Source organism: Colletotrichum graminicola (genome assembly GCF_000149035.1).
Source record: "Colletotrichum graminicola M1.001 genomic scaffold supercont1.27, whole genome shotgun sequence".
NCBI classification, from domain to species: Eukaryota; Fungi; Ascomycota; class Sordariomycetes; order Glomerellales; family Glomerellaceae; genus Colletotrichum; species Colletotrichum graminicola.
Genome location: NW_007361031.1, coordinates 521,746 through 541,569, shown reverse-complemented (window position 1 = coordinate 541,569; position 19,824 = coordinate 521,746). Strand labels below are relative to the sequence as shown.

General features: G+C 52.8%; 6 protein-coding genes across 6 annotated transcripts; 4 read left to right on the top strand and 2 right to left on the bottom strand.

The window, feature by feature from the left end:
* Positions 1-729: 729 nt before the first annotated feature.
* On the top strand, positions 730-1,812 carry GLRG_06789 (uroporphyrinogen-III synthase HemD; the record flags this gene model as incomplete). The annotated part of the gene is made up of 2 exons (XM_008097643.1): positions 730-1,057; positions 1,136-1,812. 2 exons carry the CDS (start codon positions 730-732, stop codon positions 1,810-1,812), a joined length of 1,005 nt encoding a protein of 334 aa, XP_008095834.1.
* Positions 1,813-2,644: 832 nt separating this feature from the next.
* On the bottom strand, positions 2,645-3,788 carry GLRG_06788 (uncharacterized protein; the record flags this gene model as incomplete). The annotated part of the gene is made up of 2 exons (XM_008097642.1): positions 2,645-3,640; positions 3,717-3,788. The coding sequence occupies 2 exons, from the start codon at positions 3,786-3,788 to the stop codon at positions 2,645-2,647; spliced, it is 1,068 nt and encodes a 355-aa protein (XP_008095833.1).
* A 4,838-nt stretch (positions 3,789-8,626) lies between these two features.
* GLRG_06787 (metallopeptidase) lies at positions 8,627-11,224 on the top strand (the record flags this gene model as incomplete). The annotated part of the gene is made up of 4 exons (XM_008097641.1): positions 8,627-8,983; positions 9,153-10,863; positions 10,944-11,070; positions 11,128-11,224. 4 exons carry the CDS (start codon positions 8,627-8,629, stop codon positions 11,222-11,224), a joined length of 2,292 nt encoding a protein of 763 aa, XP_008095832.1.
* A 1,001-nt stretch (positions 11,225-12,225) lies between these two features.
* Positions 12,226-13,286, top strand: GLRG_06786 (CDP-diacylglycerol-serine O-phosphatidyltransferase; the record flags this gene model as incomplete). The annotated part of the gene is made up of 4 exons (XM_008097640.1): positions 12,226-12,301; positions 12,373-12,468; positions 12,602-12,795; positions 12,918-13,286. 4 exons carry the CDS (start codon positions 12,226-12,228, stop codon positions 13,284-13,286), a joined length of 735 nt encoding a protein of 244 aa, XP_008095831.1.
* A 528-nt stretch (positions 13,287-13,814) lies between these two features.
* GLRG_06785 (threonyl-tRNA synthetase) lies at positions 13,815-16,366 on the bottom strand (the record flags this gene model as incomplete). The annotated part of the gene is made up of 4 exons (XM_008097639.1): positions 13,815-14,028; positions 14,090-14,146; positions 14,210-14,348; positions 14,401-16,366. The coding sequence occupies 4 exons, from the start codon at positions 16,364-16,366 to the stop codon at positions 13,815-13,817; spliced, it is 2,376 nt and encodes a 791-aa protein (XP_008095830.1).
* A 454-nt stretch (positions 16,367-16,820) lies between these two features.
* Positions 16,821-17,694, top strand: GLRG_06784 (Gar1 protein RNA binding region; the record flags this gene model as incomplete). The annotated part of the gene is made up of 4 exons (XM_008097638.1): positions 16,821-16,896; positions 16,989-17,039; positions 17,110-17,210; positions 17,278-17,694. The coding sequence occupies 4 exons, from the start codon at positions 16,821-16,823 to the stop codon at positions 17,692-17,694; spliced, it is 645 nt and encodes a 214-aa protein (XP_008095829.1).
* Between the last annotated feature and the right edge of the window lie 2,130 nt (positions 17,695-19,824).

Genomic DNA, 19,824 nt, shown 5'->3' with positions numbered 1-19,824 from the left:
GTCCACCGCTCTAGCCCATCGGTGAGGTGAGATGGCTCCATGGGGTGCTTTCTATCCCTAAATCGCATAAGGGGTCACGAAGGGTCTTCCGATTTCTTCAACCCATCCGCCATCTATTCGGACCGTCGAGGTGCCCTTGTTTTTTGTCGTTGAGACATGGATATCGGTGTGACTGTTTGCAGTTCCAATTGTCTCAGCAACTAGGCTCGCTCTGTTGTGTCGGGAGATCCATCACCTACGACGACAGGGTGGTAAGCAAGATGATCAGAGGAGCTATACTTGCTTGAGTGGGCGAAAGAGGGAAAACTACCGAGGACTACGGATATAGGTTCCGAGAATACAATTATTTGCCGCAAGACAGTAATATCCGCAGATCCCAAGAAGTGCAAGTCGACAAAGAGATACACTTGGGCCCGCTTCAGTGTTGGCAAGCTTCTTTCTTCCCCAAATTAGGCAAACTCTCAGGCAATGAGGCTTTCTTGACAGATTTCCTTACCTAACATAGTACTCCGTACAGTACGTAGCTTTTGTTCGGTGGCACCTCAAGCAGCTCGCTCCCTCAAGCGGGGCAAAAGTGCTCCGCGTAAAATGTCTCGAAGTCAACTTTGAGAGAAATCCACCCACTATCTACTTTGTGACAGTTATCGTTATTGTGGGACGAATACTCTCACTTCATCTAGCTTTCCTTTTAACACATTTATACATCAATCTCAACCGTTCTGTCCCGAAATGGCTGAAATCCCCTCCTCGTCTTCACTGGCCAAGGTGCCAGTGCTTCTACTCAAAACCAGGTCGTTACCGGGCGATGCGTACGAGGACCTCTTCTCTCGCAAAGACAGCAGCTGGGATTTTGAACCGACTTTCGTTCCCGTACTACATCACAGCTTTCAGGAACAGGGCATGGCGACGGTAAGGGACATCTTGCATCGCCGCGGTATCAATACAAGCACCGATGCCTCGTACGGCGGCCTCGTCTTTACATCGCAGCGAGCTGTCGAGGCATTTTCCAGCTTGGTGGCAGAGAGGAAGAAGAAGAAGAAGGGAGAGGAGGAGGAGGGTCAGTTAGGCCATCCCGCAACTTATAGCATTGAAGTTTATATATCCGACAAGGAACCGAGGCTGATGGAATGAACAGAGACCGACGAAAAGTGGCCTCACCTCCAGGATGTGCCGGTCTACAGTGTTGGTCCGGCCACCACACGAGCGCTCAATTCAATCTCACAACAACCGCCATTGAAGATTTTCGGAGAGCACACCGGCAATGGCGATGCCTTAGCCAAGTTTATATTGGAACACTACGGCAGATGGTATCAGGACCGGCCGACGAAGCCGCCCGTGCTCTTCCTCGTTGGCGAGCAGAGGCGGGATATCATTCCAAAGCGCCTCATGGATGTGGATCTGCCAAGTGACCGAAGGATCCAAGTGGATGAAGTCGTCGTCTACGGAACTGGCGTAATGAAATCTTTCCCACGCGATTTTGCAGAAATCCTTAAGACCACCGAGGACCGGCCGGCACGCTGGGTGGTCGTCTTTTCGCCCACAGGTTGCGACAGCATGCTGCGCGGTCTCGGTTTAATGGACGAATCAACGGGCAAGGCAAAGCGGGACGAGGGTGAGGAGCGCAAGACGTTCATTGCAACCATTGGTCCGACAACAAGGGATTATCTCAGACGCACATTCGACTTCGAGCCAGACGTCTGTGCCGAGGAACCGACCCCGAAAGGCGTTGAATCTGGCATTATGAAGTTCCTTGAGCGGGACAAGCGGGACAGCCGACGCTCCCAGAAACCATTGGAGAACGAATCAACGTAAGGCTGTAGAAGTTCAACAAATGCACTGAGTGGGACCGACGCTGCCTCGACTCCTTTCGCGTATACTTTGAATACTGCAATCGCACGAGGCACCATAATTAATAGACGCCAATAACCTCGGTCTCGCACCGACATCACACCACGGTGTTGGGACGCACAAGCGTTGGAAGATACCGATGAATATGGATCTATGGCAAGAACGAGTATCCTGATTGGCTACTGGCCTTATTAATTGAGTGCGACGCGAACGCGAAAATTCGCGTGGTCATCATCCTGCGCGAAACCCTGACTAGAAGTAACGCGTTGGAACCCCAAGTCACGACTCGGACCGCGTGTTCCCCACTAAATCAGTGAACTCTCGGATCCATCCTCAGCCATATGGCCAGAAGGGAAATTTTTGATGAAAGAAACAAATGGAACAGACGAGGGACAGGAAAAGAATACTGGAATTAGTTCGCTTCAATGAGGGTCTTGCTTTGTCAAATGACACAATTGACCAACATCCGTCCCACCTCGTAAACAAAGACTCCCTTCTCCTTGTATGGCCTTGCGCCAGAAACCAACATAGCAAGCTCAGACAAAATACTTTCGTAGCAGCATCCCCTTGGGAACATTTCATTCATACTTTATGTAACAAAGTCGTCCTCTCCATCGCAGACCGAACACATTCTCTTTCTTCCAGGAGGAAAAGAAAAAAGGCGGGTCGAGGCAAAATAAACAAACAATGTCATTTTGTTGGCAGAGTTGCTCAAGCGAGGCACGCCATCCTGGTATCATATACACGGTAAAAAGGAGAAAAGACAGTGCAGGGTGTACCTGCTGAGACTTTATGGTCAAGCCAAGGGCTCGTCAAAGGTCAAACGTCTCCTTGTCAAACTGATGGGAGTCCTTGCCGATGAAAGAGTAACAGGTGTTTTCCACGCTTTTTGGGCAGGACTTGGTGTGATGTTGACAAACTCTGCAAAATCGAAGCCTTGCCCTGGCGTGTTGGGGAACATATTGCCCCCGCCCGGTGTGGTCATATGGGATGAGGGCAATGTCATGTCGCGGCCAACCTTGGAGGGCGGCGTTGAGGGAGGCTCCATTCTGGTCTTGGTGGATGGGACTGCGGGTGAGGGAGAAGCAGCCAGGTATAGCAAGAGGTCGGCGCCCTCCTCTCCAGATTTGACAGGCGGTTCTCCATTTGTGCCTCTGTCTCTGGTACGACGATTGGGTATAGCGCGGTTGCGCATCGGCGGCGTTGTCGGAGGTGAAGAACGGATGTTGGTAGCCCTGAAAGATTGAGTGGGAAGGAGATCATCTTCATCCTCAGAGTTTGCGGCGAAGTTGGGCGATACCAGGTCATCTGCCAATCTCCGAGCACCCTGGAAGAAAGAGACATCGGGGCCTGTCGACGTGGTGAAATGCTGCTGCCTTCTGGGCTTGATTGGCGATGATTGCGCCAGCTGATGGCTTTCCTTCCACGATGTGTGACTGTGCAAGGATTTTATGGGCGTAGGAGAAGACCGGTAGCGCTTGCTCGGACTGGACGAGGGATACTCGAAAGAGGCCATGTAGGTACGCTTGCGGTGGCCGGTACTCCCGTTGCTCGAGCGGACGGCATCAGAAAACAGGGGAGCCTTCAGCGGAGAGCTCATGAGAGTTCTCGTAGGATATGGTAGGTCAGAGGCGCTGGAAGATGAGTCGGACACGACGTCGCCGTCACACAATCGCTTCCGTCGCATTTCCTCTTCGTATTTTGGTTCGATGGTGTCGAGAGTCAAGTCCTCCCAGCCATGCTTGGTCTTGAACTGGGCCAGAGCAAGTCGGTTCTGCAATCTTCGGGCTATCTTTTCAAGGTATTAAGGTCAGCCAAAATCCTGCGTCATGTTTTCAGGCCACTGCAGCGGTCTTTGAATAACCAACCTTGCTGACTTCTATTCTCTTCAACACCTTGCCCGCCACCTCTTCGGGCTGTTGCTTCCACGGAGAAGACATGATCCGAGCATACACAAGACCACTGGTAGTATTGCTAAGACGTAAAAGGCCGGGGGGGGGAAAACCACTTTTGGCTGGTATGGTCCAAGGGATGAACCGTACGAGAGGAAGGTTCCGTAGCCCAGGAGAAGCTGGCTGGCGTTGACCTTGGGGCTGGGCGGGGAGTTGTATGTCTGTGACGAAAACCAAGGTTCGATTGCCAGATTTGGGAGTTGATCAAGAGGCCCTAGCAACGCGGAAGAGGAATGATGGAGGGGTTCGGCTGTTCTTCTGGAATGTTTGCGAACAGGAGATGTGCGCAATAGCGAGAGTATGCAGCTTCAACAATGACCGAGAGTGAGTTCTTTTCCTCGATTCAAGGTATGGCGTCGAGGTTTTGCAGTGGTGAAGGACGGGACAGGTCGGGATGCCAGACGACGACGGGGAAGGGGGAGATCGAGTGTGAGGATTCCCGTTAGCTTGGCAAATGCAGCGCAGTGAGTGGCCCGGCCTCAGCGGACGGGACGCTGGGGACCCAGACGAGAGGGGCCTGGAGCAAAATTTACACCATTCCCGTGGTAACCAACCGCTGGCGCCAGTGCCGTCGGCAGTGCCAATGTCAGTGCTAGGGTGGCAGTCTCCAGTCCCCGGCTCCAGTGCTAGGTACTTGAGGCACACGTCCTTCCTCGTCCACCACCAAGCTGGAAGTCCAGCGCTTGGTCAGTGGAGGGCCGCTGCCGGATGCAGTCCACCTGGCCAAACAATACATAGTGCCGTGCGGCCCTTGTGTGCTCTCCTGTCCATGTCCACAGCGCACCTTATTGGATTGCTGGTCAGCGCCGGGCGGCCCGAGTCCGTAAGCACCAGGCAAGAAACTTAGTAAATTGCCCTGCCGTGCTCGATGTGGGCTTGCCGGGTGCACCTGGAGCCAGAAGCGTTTGGCCAGGTTCCCCTTACATACTTATACCTACCTAGGTAGGTATACCACGCCCCCCCAGTGTCACGGCAACTGAGGCGAGAGGCCAGGGGCTAGGTGATTTGGAGTGGGATTTAAAACCCAAGGTTCTGAGCTCTCTGAGATCTCATGGTTGCCTAGTCGAGGGTCGACATCGAAAATTTGGACCAAGATGTCCTTGATGAGGGTTCCAAGTCTGCATTACTTTCCAAGGCATATTGATGAGGCTTGTTGATGACTGTCTTGTGATCACACATCGTGTTGGACACCCTCAAGGTGAAGCTGCTCGCACGGTCCACTGTTCGTGCGGCGGACAGTTTCGGCCACGGCTAGCACTGGAGATGAAGTCTATGAGCAAGAAAGTCTGAGAGTATTTTGGGGCGTCGTATCTACCTATTCAGGAACTACAAGCTGTAACCAGGAACTTGTGCCGAGCACCGAACGTACAGGGTTGAAACGCGGAATGTACAATACGTATCCGTAACGATGTCTTATTGTTAAGCAGCAGAAAGGGGTTCGGCAATCTGGACGTGGATCCATGTTTGCGTCTAGACTATCCGTACGCACTCTGTCAACTTGTGATACCAACTCATCAGGACATGAAGTCGCCCAGGTGGGCTTTGCTGAGCGCCACAGGTGCCACTGTGATTTGAAGCGGGGCGCTCGCGCGTTGAATGCTATTTGGTGAGATCGCTGGTGTATGAATGACTGTGTGGAGAGGGTTAGTCAGTGTGCCGAAGCTGGCAGCAGTGAAATGTACTTGTATGGATACATAGTTGATGGTTTCTCGGTGGACGAGGTCATCAATTTAGATCCCTGTCGCGACGCGACACTGTCCTCAGAATAGGTGGTAGGTAGCCCACTCAATCAGCCAGTCACCCTTTTGCAAGCACTTGCTCCTGTGAGTGCAGCGAGTGTACATACCATGTTGGAATAATGATAGCATTGCACCTTGTTACATTGAATGCGAGTTAGGCACGTGTCTGGTGGAAGAACTTATTTTGAGGAAGTCTGAGCCTGTGCTTCTGCACATAGGTATCCAATACAGCTGCTTGTGCCGACTTGACAAGCCGAAGTGTTGAAGAAGCCACCAGAAAACGTTCCAGACATTCCAGACTGTTCGGTGGTTGGGTGTCCGAGTCTCAGGGTATGTGAGATGATTGCGCGCTGTACATAGCTGCTCGTGGCGTGGCAGGTGGTTTAACGTCTTGCAGTACGGATATACGTGGTTAAGTGCCGTGCACATGTATACACCAAGATGGGCGCATGCAATGTATTTAGGTGAGATGGACGATGACGGCTGCCGCTTTCGATACGGAACCAGGCATTAAGATAGATGCTGCCTACCTATGTGGTGTGTACGGAGTACATACAATAAGCGATAAGAGAATTTCTAGATGTACATGGTACAGTGGCTGGAAGCAGTAGGAGAGAGATGAAGGGCAGGGGAAACAGCCAAGGCACATATCATTTGACAAGCAGTCGACCGGCCCCTGATTGGCTTCTCGTATCAAGCCAGGAGGAAACGGAACAAAATATGCTTAGGAACCACTCATCCTTCCGTTTCCTTTTCCTGATAGTTCAGTTCGCACTCGACCATAGGAAAAAAAAGCTGAGCCGTCAAACAAAGAGGTCATGTTGATGGATAGCATCCCTAAACCTACCCTGTACATTCCGGGATGACATGATCATACCATCCTCATCGTGATGCCATGCTCTGTGGCAACGTAATTGACGGTCGAGTCGCTGACCGGAGTTCCACTTGGGTCAGGCTCGAGGCGTAAAAGGAGCAATGCAGCTTGCCCGTTTGATATGGACATGGTACGCGACCACCACATTCGCATCAGGGGCTGACTCGCTGCTGACCCGAATGGTCGTCCGCGCCGGTTTATGAATACATGCAGCACCCGATCTCGATGCCACCGTTGAACGGGGTGGGAAGGCTGGCGCATCGATTGCGGTGCCACCCGCCACATTGCGAGTGGCTATCTGTATGCCCGCCCACATGCCATGCACCTTACATAAGGTACTGATGCATCTTGTCGGTAATTGGCATGCCCGAAACTGGATTGATCGATATCACGGTTGACCTTGGCGGCAACATTCTGGGGTTGCATTCGTCTTGAGATGGTTCTTGATTTGACAAGTGTCGACCTCCATTTCGACCTCGTTAAACCTCGCCATCATCTCATAAGCCATGGTGGTGATGGTGGTGGTGCACCACCATCTACCGTCTGTCTCTTTGTGCTATGCCTGGTACCCTGCCCGGTTTCATACCTCCCGGATCCTGTTGTGCATTCCTCGCTCCTCATCTCCATGCCCATCTTCATGACACCCCCACATCCCACTGGACTTCATCTCACCCGCCCAGACAAGCAGATATCTACCGTGGCCAAGGGCAAGCGAGTGTGATTTGGCCAGCCAGCGGTGGCAGTTAGTGCCATTGTTCGCTTCCTGGGGGCAGCTTCATAACCCACCTCCCTGATATCTCAAAAAAAAAGGCGGTTTCCCCTCTACCTAGTCTGACCCATCACCTTCCGTCGGCGCTACTCGCCAGTATCGCCGTCGTGTTGACGACAACGACGATGCTGTCCCAGAAAACGTAATGCAACCCCGCTTCCGTTGACCGGGGCCTTCTCCAAGCCGCAGATGCATATTCCGGTCTACCTTGCCGCGCTTATGCTAGCGTGGCCATGGAGAGGGAGGAAGGTGAGCCGGCTGCAAGTAAGCAGAAGCAGGCAGGGCAAAGAAGAACCTTAGTCCACGTCACCTAGTAGTTACATAAGTGCACACCAAGGTAGGTACTTATGTAAGAAGGAGGGGTTGGTGTGTCCTTGTACGGGTACCTCGCCTCGACGTCTCGTTATCTATCGCCGCCATGCCTGTGCGCAGCAGCTACCTACTTTAGCAGGTGTTGCCCTTTCCACGTCCAGCCATCCTCCTTGCCTTTGCCGAGCCGTTTGCCCACTCGTTCTAATTCTCGCCTGGCCAACAGAGTCCCCCCAGTCGCATTCCAACCTTGCAGTTTCCCACCCTCGAAATAGAGCGACGTCATCAACTCGCAGCTGTCGGCTATCTGCCGATCTAGGCCTTTCCTTATGCAAGGAAAAGCACACGACGCGCGCATATGTGCTTTCCATGCTGCCCTGTAGTCCGTCCAGGACCCATTCATTTGTGCTCATGGTCAGTTCATTGCCCTTGCTACCTTCTCTGTGTTGTGCCCGATCCGTAACCAAACGTCGACCCCCCCCCCCCCCGGGGGGGGCCACGCTTGCGGACTGGCCTGTAGGCGTGGCCATAGATGCGGATGTGGACGTCGACTTGCAATACGGATATTGATTGACTTTTTTTTACGGGACCTGAGACTGAGGTGCCTTCCTGACATTTCATCGCAATCCCGTCATCTCATCCCACTTCCTCCGTCTCCCTTAGGTACCCGCAAACTTTGCTAGCAAACTAATGCACCTTCCTTGCGCTCTTGTTGCGCTTCATAAGTCACCATACTTTCTGCCTGCTTGTCCACGCACATCACTTTGAGCCGTTTGCTCCTCCCCCCACCCTATTATACGCCCACTCCTACTCCTACTCCCACTTCTACCTTGGCACGAACTACCTATCTTGCGCTGCTGCAGATGTCGCTCGCTGATCAGTGACACGGCGCCCGTCCCAAAACCGGATCTCTCCCGCGTTGCCCCTAGGGACTTCTCCTGTCTTCGATGCCCTTTGAGCTACTGTTTGGAAGCTGCCTCAGCTTTCATCAAACATCATCATCATCATCATCAGTCGCGAACCCGACCTCGACTTCACCTCGTTCGTTCATTCGTCTGCCGGGCTGCACATGACGGGCATCCATTGTTGAAGGTGTACTTCGTTTGCGATCGAGCTACCGCCCCTATCGCTCACCATGGCTCCTTCCATTCTCAACTTCAGGGCTCTTCGTCGTCGTTCGAAAGCCAGCTTCAAGACCGACCGTTCAAACACCGACGTCTCTAGCGATGCTAGCAATGCAACTACTCCAACTCCAACCAGCGGTGCCTCAACGCCCCCCTCCATCGCCCAAGCCTCCGACCCTGCTTTCGATCTCCATCTGAAAGATTCCAATCATCCCCAGGCCCGCCCGCCCCTACAGCCCGTGCCTAATTCCCACCGACAAAGCGTACCTGGAATGACTGGTCTTGGGTCTCCCGTTGTCAATGGCAAGTGGACGTTGCCAACATCGCCGTACGCGCCGCGGATCGCAAATGTCACTGAAAATGCCTGGGTGAGTTTTTGCATAAAACGTGCCCCCCGTTGCTACCTTTGCCCTGTTGATTCTCCAATCACCTCACCTGACTATGCCATGGGCTCGCTCGGACAGTCAGCCACAGACGGCCGTAGCCGCAGTCAGCGACTAGCTGCTCATTCCAGCCATCCCGCTAACATCTGACCAGGTCTATCAGAAGGTTCTCCTCGTACACGGAACTATCGGCGACCCCTCTCAGCATGCTCTTGATGGCAACCTTTCTGTAACCCGCCTTGACGATGGTTTCCCTCCGACCTCATGGCCCGTAAGCGACTCTCACTTCAAAGCTCTGGTTTACCTGCAGCCGGGACCCAATAAAATCCGTTTCGACTTCTCGAGCCCGAAGCTGCCCAACAGTTCTTCTTCAAACCCAATCCATGCTTCCTATTTGACGGTTCATATGCTGCCGATCAACAATGCGCCTCCACTGCAACTCGCTATTGTGGTCGCTAAGGACTCTCCCGAGACCTTTGACGCTGTCCCCGCTAGAGTCGAGCGAGAGGGAAATGGTCTGGAGACGGCAGTGCGCAAATTTCGCATGGCAGCCTACCTCTGGCAGGCTTTCACAGCCGAGCAAATGTGGCGTAATAAACTTGGACGCCGAGTGTTCAGATTCGAGGAGGAATGGGTTGTCGGTACTTCAAACCTGCGGGATCGCGAGAACGGAACCCTCCGCTCCGAGGCCAGGATACACATAATCAGATCGGACAAGACAGTCGCTGAAATACGAGACCTTGAGCTGGCCCAGCAGAACGAAAAGTCAAGCAAGAAGGGCGACCTATTTGGGATCGCTGCCGAGGCGGTCAAGCAGTACTTCAAACCGCTTGGCGACCAAAAACAGTACGTTTCTGTGCTGATGCTTGACACACAATGGGATAAGGAAGCCAATGTCATAAGAGGGCATGCCGCACTGGGAGGAAATGCTGGCGAACTGCAATTGGCCATTTTTGGATCGCATTGCTTGCAGAGCTACCCCACGAGTTTCGAGGAAGTTGTCCCCGCATTTACGGACTGTACTCCGACCGACCTTGACTTCGTCGCCAACGACTGCAACCAGGCAGGAAGCTCCTGGGAAGCAGCCAACATTGGAATCGGTGCTCACCTACACGAGACTGGTCACCTATTCGGCTGCCCACATCAAGAAACTGGGGTCATGCTCCGCGATTACTTGACACTGAATCGTAGCTTTGTAACCCGAGAGGCCTATTGCTCCAGAACCAACTCGAAGGGAGGGTTGGTATTGCAGGCTGACGAATGTGGCTGGCATCGGCTGGACTGCTTGCGCTTCCGCACACATCCGTGCTTCAGGTTGCCGAACGACCCTCCAATGAACGCCGACGACAGCGTGCATGCTTTCCCAGTGGAGGGTGGAAACATAGTGGTGATGGCAGCAACTGGCATAGCCTTCATTGAGCTCTTTGCCGAGGACGACGACGTCTGCCGGAAGTGGATCGAATATCCCATCGAGAATGGCTCTGTTCAACGCCAACTCACATTGAACGACCGCGAACTGCGGGAGAGACTTCCGGAAAATAAGCGCAAAGGACAACTTAGGGTATCGATCAAGTCGCACGGTTGTGGCGCTTTGGACATTGAGGATTTCAAGAAGTTATGTTCCAAGGAGTCTTCCTTTAAGCTGACGCCTGGTCCGCTTGGTAAGACGGCCTACCGAGGGAAGGCACTTGGAACCTCGGCCATGGAGGGCACCGTTGCACAGGAGGTTGTATTTGACAGTGCAGTCAAATCGAACCTAGTTCTGTCTCGTGTCATCTTTTATCACGGATATGCTGTGGATGGCATAGAATTTGTTTATGATGACGACTCAACGCAATTGTTCGGCAAGAGAGGGGGCAAAGAAGGTGGCGATACGTTCGAATTTGGCAAGTCTCCATCACGCCAGCCGATCAAGTCAAATAGACTAACTGCTTTTTTTTAACAGACATTCGCCGTGGTGAGTACATTTCAGGCTTTTACGTCCGCTCGGGATTCTGGATCGACGCTATCCAGGTCCTCACCAGCCTGGGTAGGAGGTCACCCGTATACGGCAATGCCCACGGTGGTTCTGCGTAAGTACAATTGTACAGAAGTTGAAATTGGCAACCCTGTGGCTTACTATTCCACAGACATACTCTGATACCCCCGAGAGGATATACCATCTGTGGTGTAGCGGGCTCTTGTGGCGCCTGGGTCGACGGATTCTCGATCCTGATTGTTAAATAAAGGGTCTCATACGATTCTAGCAAATCCGGCAGGCGATTAATAGTGTGCACGACAAACAAGAGGAGGAATACGAGGTTCAGTGCTTTCATACATGGGTTGCTATCTGATCTGGCTGCTGTTTGATTTGACAGCTTTTGATACCATTTCTTAGCAACATGCGCCTTATTCTGGGGTAATTCGCCGCAGCTGCTGCATAGTCCTTTCTTTCCTTCCTTATCGACAGGCATAAAGTACAGAAGCCTGGACTGCGGAAATCCCAGTAAACGGGGCGTCTTGGACATGGCGATGGGATACAGTACACAATGGTTGGCCCATGGGTCAAGCAAGTTAATGCCACTCGCGAGTGCTTTTGCGGCGAATGGGTTCATAATCTATCCAGCCGTTGTAATGTCAAATAAGATGGCTACGCATAACCAAACACGAGTAGCACCTGTGATTTTGCCATAGATGTAGACGTGTAGCGAGCGAGTGAGGAATGAGGTAACGCAGTGTACGTACTGATTTTGCAACGCCTTAGAGCTGGTTTGCTCGTTGAGAAGTTGCGCTGTTTGGCAAGGTCTCCACTGCCGCCCAACTCTCGGTTGCATCACGTGAAAACACACAGCTGGTTCTCGCTGTAAGTGCCGCTAAACGGCTTCGAGTCTAGAACGAGAGGGCTATGACGGCATGTGCCTTCTCCAGCTATCCTTGTTGGCTCTCGAGGCGGAAGAGTGTGACCGACTTACCTCATGCCTTCCTGAGCCTTTGCATCAGCACCTGCACCTGCTTTCCGCTCCTTGCACCGGCTCTGGAGCTCTCAACGGAAACATCACCTACATAAAGTAGCTCCTCGTCCTCATTATCCCCCTCCTTCTACATTCACTCGTCTCCCACCGTCCTAGCTGCGTTCCCAGTAGGATCTCGGACGATCTTTTCAACTTTGAAAAACTGTCGACTTACCCCAGTCCTTCACCAATTCATCCGTGCCAATTACCGTCTGGAGTTCAGCATTCATCGCAACCATGTCGAAGCGAACAAGTAGCGCAATCACGAACGGCAATCCAGTCAAGGACGCCGCCGACAGCTTAGCCGAGCCCGGTATGTTGACTATCAGCGCATCCGCCATGCAGCTGCGTGTGTCCAACGCTAACATCTTGCCCTAACCACAGCCCACGACAAGCAGAAGCTTCTTCTCTCCGCTGACACTGGCCATTTTTCGCTGATCCGCGCTCTTCATCTGGCCGACGCGATAACTCTTTGCAATGGTGCGTTCTCTTCCCCGCGAATATCTTACATTCGTTTGGCCTACGTGGCAGATTGTGGCCGCTGCGAAGCAGATTGCAGAGGGTGGCTTTGCACGATAGAGACGGAGCGTACAACTGACGTTTCGTTCAACAGGGGCGTGCGGTGTCATGTCAATCTTCACTTCCCTCCGTTACTGCCTTGGCGATCCGTCGTCCTACAGCACGCTGTACCTGGCACTATTTTTCCTCCCATTTGGCCTATTCTTCGACTTTATGGATGGCAAGGTTGCGCGGTGGAGAAAGAAGAGCAGCATGATGGGCCAGGAACTAGATTCGTTGGCCGACCTGGTACGTCAAATGTCGTCATCCTCACGGGTTCGATCGCTGTCGCGTGTTCGTTGGATGGTCCTATCGTCAGCGATGCGTTGTGTCGAACCGAGGTCTGAGTCGACAGCTAACATTGGCCAAAGATTTCTTTCGGTGTTGCTCCTGCTTCTGTGGCATTTGCTCTCGGCCTACGTACCCCTATCGATCACGTCTGCTTGACTTTTTTTGTTCTCTGTGGCCTCACTCGTCTCGCTCGCTTCAATGTCACAGTCTCGGCTCTCCCTAAGGATGCAACTGGCAAGAGTAAGTACTTTGAGGGAACGCCGATTCCCACAAGCCTTGGTCTCGACGCTATCATGGCCTACTTTATTTCTCAACGGTGGATTCTTCAGGATCTCCCTATGGGAACATGGCTCACAGGCTCCGCCTTGGAGTTTCACCCCATAGCCCTTGTCTTTGTGGTGCATGGGTGTCTTATGACTAGCAAGAGCATCCATATTCCTAAACCCTGAACTAACCTCGCTTCCACAAAAACACAACTACGGTTTGAGAGGGGAGGCTAGGTGTCCTCCGATCAACTGAGGAAACCAGGCGCCGACAATACTGAGTTATGCTCCAACAGAAGCTAAAGGAGGTCTTAACGGTGAAAACATGGATCGAGTGGGGAATAGCACTAGCAGTCTATGGGTTTTGGCTAGTCCACAAGGCAAATACGGACTGGAACTAGGTCAGATATGTGGTCGACCCAACGCAAAGATATTCCGAAGCGCAGACGCACATTTAAAATATGCATGATACCCCCTTCCGTTATCATATTGTCTTGTCTTCAGTTCTAGTGAAGTATGAAGGGTTTGTATGTCAGATCATGTCTTTTTTTTATTTGTTTTTTTTTGTTTGTTTTTTTCTTATGCCATTCAGCCTCAAATGGTAGGTTAAGGCGTCTCTGTTCTAGGCTTTTGCATGTGAGCCGTTACATCAACACCTGCTCTGAAATTATCGTAACATTTTAACTTGCAAATATGCAAGCTTTCTCGTTGCGTTCATTCTTTACCCTTCTCCGCTGCGGCCTTGGCTGCGGCAGGAAACGGGTTGTAGGTGCCACGTTCCTCGCGCAGCTTCTTGAGCCTCTCGACAGCTTCGATGACGTCGACAGGTTTGCCGCGGTCTTGGCTCGATGTGTCATCGCGGTAGCGGATGTTCACCTGTTTGTGCTTCATCTCCTCGTCGCCCACTACAAAGATGAAGTTGTATTGGCTGCGTTTGTCAGCAACCATTCCTTTCTCTCAACAAGGAATCTGGCTCGTATACTACGTACCTCAACTGAGCACTGCGGATCTTCTTGGGCAGGGTGTTGCCGGAGAGGTCGACATCGCTGCAAGTTCACATTAGAAACGCCACTCTCACAAGCTGCGGGGTGCGATGGAGAATAACTTACACCCACATGCCCTGCTTCTTGAAGGTAGCCTGCACCTCTTCGGCGTACTCGACGAAGCCCTTGCCAACAGGGATGACCATGATTTGCCTTGGGCTGAGCCAGAAAGGCCACTTGCCGGCGAAGTGCTCGATGAGGATACCTAACGTGATCTAGTCAGTAACAATTACTGTCCATGGTTACAAGTTACCAACCCGTAAATCGCTCGATAGACCCAGCCATAGCGCGGTGAATGATAACGGGACGCTGGCAGCCGTTGGTCAAGGGCTTGATGGTGCGCTTCTTCTCCTTCTCCTCGCCGACGCCGGCGGCAGAGTCGATTATGGCTTGGGGGTCCTTGACCTTTACCTCCGGTGCCTTGGGCGCAGCAGGGGCCTCCTCCTTGGATTTGGCGGGCGCATCTGCTGAGACGTACTCCAGGCCAAAGTTCTGGGGGAGCTGGAAGTCAAGCTGAATAGTGGCACACTGCCATTCACGGTTCAGGACGTCCATGATCTTGATATCGATCTTAGGGCCGTAGAAGGCACCATCACCCTCATTCAAAGTCCATGGCACACCGGCTTCAGTGAGGGCGAACTCGTCCAGTGCCTGCTTGAGCATGTCCTCTGCTCTGTTCCATGTCTCAAGCTCACCCAGATACTTCTCTGGGCGGGTGGAGAGACGGAGCTTGAATGTGAAGCCCAGGAGGCCGTACATCTCACGGAGGAAATCAAACAGGTTGCTAATCTCCGACTTGATCTGGTCTTCTCTGCAGAAAATATGCGCGTCGTCCTGCTGAAATCTGCGCACGCGGGTGAGACCCGACAAGGCACCGCTAGCCTCGTTACGGTGGAGGACTCCAAAGTCGGCAACACGCCAGGGCAGCTGGTGATAGGCCTTGGGCGTGTGGGCGAACATGAGGCAGTGGCCAGGGCAGTTCATGGGTTTCAGACCAAACTTCTCCTTGTCGACATCGATGACAAACATGTCATCCTTGTAATGATCCCAGTGCCCACTGATCTTCCATAGCTCCGCATTGTACATGTTGGGGGAGATAACCTCGTGGTAATCACGCTTGAAGTACTGCTCCTTGATGTAGGCGAGAAGCGTGTTGTAGATACGGGCGCCGTGCGGCAGCCACATGGCGCTGCCCGGGGAGAGCTCGTGGAAGAAGAAGAGTTGCTGGTCCTGGCCCAACTTGCGGTGATCACGGGCGGCGGCTTCCTCGAGCCATTTCTTGTGCGCAGCGAGCTCCTTCTTGCTGGGGAAACTGACACCATAAACGCGCTGGAGGGAGTCGTTCTCCTGAGAGCCGAGGAAATATGAGGCGCTGTTCTTCATGATGCTGAACGCCTCAATACGGTCGGTGCTGGGGACATGTGGCCCACGGCAAAGATCGATCAAGGGACCGTTGCGGTAAACTGTAGTCTTGGTACCGTCGGGGATCTTGTCGTTGATAATGTGCTGCTTATACTTGTTGTAGCTGAACATCTCGAGTAGCTGCTCCTTGGTCAACTCGAGTCGCTCGAATTTCTGTTTCTCCTTCACAATGGATCCAACGATAGATTCGAGTGGCTTCCAGTCGCTAGCCTGGACAGCAGCGCCTCCAGGGAGAGCCATCTCGTAGTAGAATCCGTTATCGACCGGGGGGCCAATGCAAAGAGAGCATCCAAATCTCCTCTCGCAAGCCTCGCCAAGAATATGCGCCGAGCTGTGCCAGAAGACCTGCTTGCCTTGTTCGTCATCAAAATTGAGTAGCTCCAATTTGCAGCTCTTCTCCAACGGTCTGTCCAAGTCCCACAGCTGATTCTCATCGCTATCGAGACGAGCGACAACGGTTCGTTTGTAAAGGCTGTTGGAGATACTTTTAGCGATCTCGCCGGGTGTAGTCTCGTAGCTCGTGCCCTGGCGGACAGAGCCGTCGGGCATGGTGATGGTAATGGGCTCGCGCGGCCTCTTGGCAATTTCGTCATCATACTCCTTTTTCAACTTGTCGAAGAGTTCGATTCTCTTTTGCAGAAAATCAGGAGGGGGGTTGAGTTCAAGAGGGCCAGCTGAGGTATCGCCAGCATCCTTAGCCTTCTTCTCCTTCTTGGGGGCTTTGTCTTTGTTGGAGCCGCCGAGGACGACCTTCTTGACACCCTCAGCGACGGACTCAACAGTTTTCTTCGCTGAATCCATGGTTTCGTCCAATTGAGAGGCCACAACGGGTCGGTGAAGGTATGAAACTCGGCAAAGAGACGATGTCGTGTCTCCAGACAATAATTTTGGGCGAATACAGCAAAAGTCAACCCCGCCAAAAGCTGCGGTGAGTCAAACAAGGGTTCGGGTGACTCCAAGGCGCGCTGTGTCCCGCCATACCACCACCCCTCCTCTCTACTGAGGTACGTACTGAGAAGCCCCACCAAGAGATCGAACTGACTGGTTGTTGAATTTTACGGCGGGGTTACCCGGAGAGAACTATCTTCCGGCCCGCCAGACGCGACCAATGATGTAACTCGATTGGCTTGTACCACAATTTTGGTCCTGGAAATTTTCTATCGACTGGCAGATGGCTTCGCTTTTCCAATAGTAGCACTTCAGTACCAGCAAAAAGGAGCAGCTCCAAACGACAACAGTCAATCCACCCATCAACATGTCATTTGGACGAGGAGCTCCGCGCGGTCGCGGCGGTGGTGGTTTCGGTGGTCGCGGTGGCGGTGGTTTTGGCGGTATGTTTCAATCACTACTCTTTCGTGATACCCATCATTGTCTGGGACAAATCATGTGCGCGCTGCAACAACTTGCTAACTCAACTGTGCAGGCCGAGGTGGCTTCCAGCAGAGGGATATGGGCCCTCCTGCGACGATTCTTGGTGTGTTCAAGTCGCCCTTTGCGACGCGTTCTCGTAGGAAATCATTCTGACCATATTTTCTTTTTTGCAGAGATGGGCAAGTTCATGCACGCTTGCGAAGGAGAGATGGTCTGCGAGAGCATCAACCCCAAGGTCCCTCACTTTAACGCCCAGATCTTCCTCGAGAATAAGGTGCGACCATCTTCCGAATGATAATTCACATCATCGATCCAAACAGGCTCATCTAACTGTTCCACAGACCGCTGTTGGCAAAGTCGACGAAGTCCTCGGACCCATCAACCAGGTTTACTTTACCATCAAGCCCTCGGAAGGTATCCAAGCCACTTCCTTTAAGGAGGGTGACAAGTTTTACATTGGATCCGAGAAGCTCCTTCCGCTGGAAAAATTCCTTCCGAAGCCGAAACCCCCTCCGGGTGCGCCCAAGGTCAAGCGAGCAGGCCGTGGAGGCCCAGCAAGAGGTGGCCGCGGTGGCCGTGGAGGCTTTGGAGGTCGCGGAGGTGCCCCGAGGGGTGGCCGCGGCGGTAGTGGTTTCGGCGGCCGTGGCGGCGGTGGCCGCGGCGGCGGCGGTTTTGGCGGCCGCGGCGGTACGCCGAGAGGAGGCGGTGGCTTCAGCAGTGGTCGGGGCCGCGGTGGCTTCAGCAGAGGAGGCCGGTAGGCTGTGGTTTTGATCAGCTCAGAGGAGGGGAGGTTTTCTTCTGTTGGACTACGACTCTGGCGTTCTGGTTTGCTTTGCTTTCACATCGGCCCTGACGGTAGGGGCTCGAGGCTGCATGTACATCATCCATTGTGGTCACCCAAAAATAGAGAAAAGTCTTGATCGTGAGCTTTCAGGAAGCGCACGTTGTGATGCATGCCACTTATCTTGGACGTGGATTATGAGTTGGGCTTGAGATGCCTTCGACGACCTTGCTACTCACGATCGACACATGTATGGTGCGATGCAGCAGTCCAAAAGTAACGCTGAGATAGGTTGGTGCCACAGTCGCAGCCGGTCAGCGAAGTATAGAGAGAATCAAAATAAGGCGTGTCATGATGGCGCATCGATCGGGTTGCTTATATTCAACCTCTCCCGATGATGCCGCTGTCCCCGATATGATGATGCCTATTCAACGATACATAAACACGCCTTCTAATATTGATCCTTCCTAACGCTTTTCTCCCAAACCGAATGAAGCTTATAATTCGGCTGCGTCGAGCTCCATTCACGTTCCTACGACAACATGGAAGACGCGACGCGCCAATGAAGTCATGGAAAGGGTGGCAGATATCACGATAGCAATGATGAAATCCTTCAGACAGCACTTTGGGAAACAGCACGCAAATGGGGATAGACTCCTTGGGACTGGTGATCTAGTGAAATCAGGCTAGCAAGCCGAGTACTGCTCCTTCGATCTTCGATATTTGTCGAGACTCACCAAACCCAGGGTTACCTGCGTCGCCTAGCCTTCTCGCGATTCGGCCACGCCCGTGGTTCCGGCGGCTCTCGCACTGGGAAATTTGCCAATTGCGCGGGCTCCATCTACAAGTGCCTCGAATATGGACGATACACCAGAGCTCCAGATTCAACGATCAGGACCTTTGACCCCTCCGAGAACCTAAGTAATCGACATCGCGTCTTACAGAGGGATGATCCCTAACTACTCGAACAACTTTTAGAGTACCCTGACTTATTCGATGCCGCTTAGAGGATTGCCTTTACCCAGCAAGTGAGATACTCTACGGAAGCAGCATCATCAAACATAATCCAAGAGAGCTGAGGACGGTGCGACCACACTAAGGAGCATCTTCCAAGCCATCTAAACCAGTCACTGCCACTTCCTGAAAAAGGCACCTTGGCTACAGCCGACATCTACCCAGAGGATCTCGCTTGTGAGTCGTCAGTCTTTGTCGGATTCTCACGTTCGCTGGCCTCTGTTAGGCCACAGCTCCGGCCCTGGACATCTCCGAGTCTTTCACAGATGTGAAAACCGGCCAGCACTTATGGTTTGCCGCGGCTTGAGCCCTTGCCGTGGGCATTTCTGTTCTACCCATGGCACGATTAGGTGACACATTCGAGCCCAAACCCGTTAATATTATTGGATGTTTCTGGCTCGCACTCTGAAGTTTTCTTGTAAGCTTCTCTCTGAACAACCAAAGGGGCGGAGGCAGCGGTACCATTTACTTTGCGCCATGCAGGGCACTCGCCCATCCTTTGTGTCCCCAACACCTTCTCTATTCTCAGGAGGACACTAGCCCCAGGCCACAGGGGGAAATGGCACTCTCGCTTGTCAGTGCCGCAGCGCCCATGGGCTTCGTTATTGGTGTGGTCATGTCGTTCCTATTCTACTTCAATGAAGCTTGGGAATGGCCCTTCTTTGTCGCTGCTGTCTGTGTGTCGACCGCAGGATTGAGCGGTTCTTATCCTCCCGCTTGAGGGTCCGCTCAAAACAACCTGCGCCAGTAGCAGATAAGTGCAATTCGATATATCGGGCGCACTACTCGGTGGCAGCGCTCTAATACCGACCAGCTTTGCATTCAACCAGGCACCGGCTGTATGTTGGCATACTCCATATTCAAATCGCCTCCTCATCAAAGGCATCGTGTTCTTCGTCGCCTTCGTGTACAACGAGACAATGGTTACAAGTCCATTGCTACCACTGGTCATCATTGACCCGCCAGCAATCCTGCTTTTTAGTTGCCTAATAGCGGCCTGGGATTGCTTCATCATCTGAGGCTTCTACGTTGTTTAGCTCCTGGAGCAGCTGAGAGATTCAAACCCGCTTCTAACGAGCGCAAGTTTCGTTTC